Raw genomic sequence first — 3,117 nt, forward strand, 5'->3', positions numbered from 1 at the left:
ATACCTATTAATACGCTTAATGGCCTGGGGAATTAAGTTACTCAATGCAGATTTTTTTTTCAAGTGCAAAACAGCTTACCTGGCTGCCAAGCCAGCCTTTGGTGACGCTGCGGTTAGAGGCTAGTATTAGGAGAGCTGGTGTTTGTGCAACCTGTTGGCAAAAGTGAAAGCCAGGTACCCCAGAGCTGGCGGCAGCCTTGGGGAGTGCACTTGTGAGGAGGAATGATGGCAGCTGCGCGCAGAAAACCTTTGCAGAACAGGCAGGTGGGATCTCTTCTCCTTCTCTGGTGTGTGTCTGTGGGAGGCGCGGCCACTATCCGCTATTCGGTGGCAGAGGAGATGGAGAGCGGCTCCTTTGTGGCTAATGTGGCTAAGGACCTGGGGCTAGAGGTGGGGAAGCTGGCAGAGCGCGGGGCGCGCCTGGTTGCCGAGGGCAACAAGTTGCACTTCCGGCTCCACCGCAAGACTGGAGATTTGTTCGTCAAGGAGAAACTGGATCGCGAGGCACTCTGTGGCAAGGCTGACCCGTGTGTGTTGCACTTTGAAATTGTTCTGGCAGAGCCGCTGCAGTCCTTCCGTGTGGAAGTCAGAGTATTTGATATTAATGACAATGCCCCAGTTTTTCTAAACAAGGAGCCTCTTTTAAAGATTCCCGAGAGCACCCCTTTGGGCTCACGCTTCCCACTGCAGAGCGCCCAGGATCTGGATGTGGGACTCAATGGTCTGCAAAACTACACCCTGAGTGCAAACCCCTATTTCCACTTGCACACGCGCTTCCGAAGCCATGGGCCCAAATATGCGGAGCTTGTGCTGGATAATCCCCTGGATAGAGAGGATCAGCCTGAAGTCAACTTGACCATTACAGCGGTGGATGGTGGGTCCCCTCCCAAGTCTGGCACCGCCAACATTCGAGTGCTTGTTCTGGACGTCAATGACCACGTGCCCCAGTTCTCTCGCTTGGTTTATCGCGCTCAGGTGCCAGAGAACAGCGACAACGGCTCTTTGGTAGTGGTGGTGACTGCCACGGACCTGGACGAGGGCACCAACAAGCAGATCACTTACTCTTTAGCTGAAAATCCAGAAGCAGTTCTCCAGACGTTTCTTGTCGACTCGCAAACTGGAGAAGTTCGACTCCGCGGGCCCCTAGATTTTGAAACGATGGAAACATATGACATTGACATTCAAGCGACAGATGGAGGGGGCCTTTCCGCCCACAGCAAAGTCTTGGTGGAAGTGGTGGATGTAAATGACAATCCTCCGGAAGTGACAGTCTCCTCAGTGTCTAGCCCTCTTCCTGAGGACTCTCCGCTCCAGACTGTAGTGGCCCTCTTCACTATCCGGGACCGGGATGTGCGAGTTGGAGGGAAAATCACCTGCTTCCTCAGAGAAGACTTGCCGTTTGTAGTCAAGCACACATTTCGGAATTCTTACTCGCTGGTCACTGACAGAAGCTTGGATAGGGAGGATGTCTCCAGTTATAACATCACACTTGTTGCCATGGATACTGGACCACCCAACCTGTCCACAGAGACTGTGATTGAAGTGCTAATATCTGACGTAAATGACAATCCTCCAATCTTTCAGGAGGATTCCTACATCTTGACTGTCCGTGAAAACAACAGTCCTGCAGTTTTTATTGGCAAAGTCCACGCTGATGATCTAGATGTGGGCGAAAATGCCCAAGTGACATATTCTCTCCTGCCTCCAAAGAGTGGAGACCTCTCAGTCTTTGCCTACATCTCTATAAATTCAGACAATGGAAAGCTCTATGCACTAAGAACCATGGACTATGAGGCCATTCAAGATTTTCAGTTTGTGGTAAAGGCAACTGATGGGGGTTTTCTGTCACTGAGTAGCCAAGTTACCGTCAGAGTGGTTGTCCTGGACGACAACGACAATCGTCCAATGATCTTGTACCCACTACAGAATGGCAGCTTGCCCTGCAACGACCTGGTGCCCAGGTCTGCAGAGGCAGGTTACCTGGTGACCAAAGTGGTGGCTGTTGATGGGGACTCCGGGCAGAACTCTTGGCTTTCATACCATCTCCTTAAAGCCACTGACCTTGGGTTATTTTCTGTTCAGAGACAAAATGGGGAAATACGTACACTGAGGCAGATATCCGAGAGAGATCCTATGATTCAGAAACTGATCATTCTCGTTCAGGATCATGGCCAGCCAGCTCTCTCCACTACGGCCTCACTCAACATCCTGCTGGTAGAGGGCTTTTCAGAGCCTTATTTGCAGTTCCAGGATCCATCCAAGCATTCTAGAAAGGTAAACCCAACCACAAAATACTTGGTCATTTCTCTGGCTGTGCTTTCTTTTCTTTTCCTCGTCTCTGTCACTGTGATCTTCGTTATACATCTCTACCAGAAGATTAAACACAGAGACAAACTCACAATTCAAGAGCACTTCTATGATGACTGTAATTTCCCTAACAATTTGGTACAAGGAAGAGGCGACGGTTCCTTACCCCAGCCTTGTCCTTATGATATGTGCTCAGCCACTGGAACTGGAAATAGTGAGTTCCGTTTTCTTAAGCGATTTATGCCCAATTTCCCTTTCCCCCATGCCACTGGAGAGGTGAAAACAGAGGATGACCCCAGTTTACCTCCAAATTCTAATAGAAATCGACCTCGGGGTTCAGAAGGCCATGCCCGGAGAGGCGATGACTATATGTAATGCTGACTAATTCAGATACATGGTGTTATAGTCCATTGTCAAAGAGCTACCACCCTCACTAAAACAAGGACGGGAGTAGACTACAACTCTGGGAAAACAGGAGTGCCTAGTTTGGTGAAAATAGGAAGCTCAGCTTAGCTTAATATAAAGCAAGTATCTGGATCCCCAGATTATATATACACTTGGAATTCTGTTAAAGAAATGTTATTTTGTGTAAATTCTGCTTTTTCCTCTCTCATGTGCTAGGCAAAAAATGAAGGAGCCATTTTTCCTGTTTCCCACAGAAGTTCACTGGCCCTGGCCTGAGAAATACTTAGTTCCATAGCAAGAGTTAATTATTTTGCTTTTAATTCATCTTCCAGTAGAAAGTTATTTATGTATAGGGAAGAGGACTAGGTTCTCAGCTGATTAAGGATTGGGTTTGCCCGAGAGTGG

At 48.6% G+C, this 3,117-nt stretch overlaps 1 protein-coding gene across 1 annotated transcript; it reads left to right on the forward strand.

The window, feature by feature from the left end:
* Positions 1-202: 202 nt before the first annotated feature.
* On the forward strand, positions 203-2,682 carry Pcdhb1 (protocadherin beta 1). The gene has a single exon (XM_038331155.1). It carries the CDS (start codon positions 223-225, stop codon positions 2,680-2,682), a length of 2,460 nt encoding a protein of 819 aa, XP_038187083.1. The 5' UTR covers positions 203-222.
* Positions 2,683-3,117: the final 435 nt, after the last annotated feature.

This window comes from Arvicola amphibius, chromosome 5 (assembly GCF_903992535.2).
Source record: "Arvicola amphibius chromosome 5, mArvAmp1.2, whole genome shotgun sequence".
Classification (NCBI taxonomy): Eukaryota; Metazoa; Chordata; class Mammalia; order Rodentia; family Cricetidae; genus Arvicola; species Arvicola amphibius.

Bases quoted from the DNA above. Each gene is read 5' to 3' on its own strand.
- Pcdhb1 (XM_038331155.1), top strand. From the start codon at position 223: ATGATGGCAGCTGCGCGCAGAAAACCTTTGCAGAACAGGCAGGTGGGA.